We start from the raw sequence: 1,423 nt of genomic DNA on the forward strand, positions 1-1,423 counted from the left end.
GAGCCCAGGAGTTGGAGGTTGCTGTGAGCTGTAATGCCACGGCACTCTACCCAGGGGGACAGCTTGAGGCTCTGTCTCAAAAAAAAAGAAAAATGTGATGTGGCTCAGCGCCTGTAGCTCAGCATCTAGGGCACCAGCCATATTACTGGGGCTGGTGGGTTCAAAGCCGGGCTTGGCCTGCCAAACAACAACAACTACAACAACAACAACAACAAATAGCCAGGCATTGTGGTGGGTGCCTGTAGTCCCAGCTACCTGGGAGACAGAGGCAAGAGAATCGCTTAAGCCCAAGAATCTGAGGTTACAGTGAGCTGTGATACCACGGCACTCTACCAAGGGTGACATAATGAGACTCTGTCTCAAAAAAAAAAAAGAAAGAAAGAAAATGTGATGTATGTAAACAATGAAATACTATTTAGTCGTTAAGAAGAAGGAATTCGAGCGTCGCATCCTCCCTCTGCTGCCATGGCTGCGTATAAGTTGGTGCTGATCCGGCACGGCGAGAGCGCCTGGAACCTAGAGAACCGCTTCAGCGGCTGGTACGACGCCGACCTGAGTCCAGCGGGCCACGAAGAGGCGAAGCGCGGCAGGCAGGCGCTTCGAGATGCTGGCTATGAATTTGACATCTGCTTCACCTCAGTGCAGAAGAGAGCAATCCGGACCCTCTGGACAGTGCTGGATGCCATTGACCAGATGTGGCTGCCTGTGGTGAGGACTTGGCGCCTCAATGAGCGGCACTATGGGGGTCTGACTGGCCTCAATAAAGCAGAAACTGCAGCCAAGCACGGTGAAGCTCAGGTCAAGATTTGGAGGCGCTCCTATGATGTCCCCCCACCTCCGATGGAGCCTGATCATCCCTTCTATAGTAACATCAGTAAGGATCACAGGTATGCAGATCTCACTGAAGACCAGCTGCCTTCCTGTGAGAGTCTGAAGGACACTATTGCTAGAGCTCTGCCCTTCTGGAATGAAGAAATAGTTCCCCAGATTAAGGAGGGAAAACGGGTACTGATTGCAGCCCATGGCAACAGCCTCCGGGGCATTGTCAAGCATCTGGAGGGTCTCTCTGAAGAGGCTATCATGGAGCTGAACCTGCCGACTGGTATTCCCATGGTCTACGAATTGGACAAGAACTTGAAGCCCATCAAGCCCATGCAGTTCCTGGGGGATGAAGAGACCGTTCGTAAAGCCATGGAAGCTGTGGCTGCCCAGGGCAAGGCGAAGAAGTGAAGGCTAGCAGACAGAATGCTGCCCAGGGAACACCTTCCTGGCCCTCATTTCTCTGCACCTCTACCCTGCACATGTTACACTGACCACATCTGGAAGCATCAGAAGTATAGCTGCAGATGGGGACCAGTGACTCCCATTTTAATCTTAGTCTTTTTTTTTTCCTGTACCCACTCCCTTCATACATTCTAGTCAG

At 51.9% G+C, this 1,423-nt stretch overlaps 1 protein-coding gene across 1 annotated transcript; it reads left to right on the top strand.

Annotated features, from left to right (window-relative positions):
- The first annotated feature begins 438 nt into the window (after positions 1-438).
- Positions 439-1,423, top strand: LOC100942456 (phosphoglycerate mutase 1). The gene has a single exon (XM_003800753.1). It carries the CDS (start codon positions 466-468, stop codon positions 1,228-1,230), a length of 765 nt encoding a protein of 254 aa, XP_003800801.1. The 5' UTR covers positions 439-465; the 3' UTR covers positions 1,231-1,423.

This window comes from Otolemur garnettii, unplaced genomic scaffold (genome assembly GCF_000181295.1).
Source record: "Otolemur garnettii isolate 467f Iridium unplaced genomic scaffold, OtoGar3 scaffold00184, whole genome shotgun sequence".
Lineage (NCBI taxonomy): Eukaryota > Metazoa > Chordata > Mammalia > Primates > Galagidae > Otolemur > Otolemur garnettii.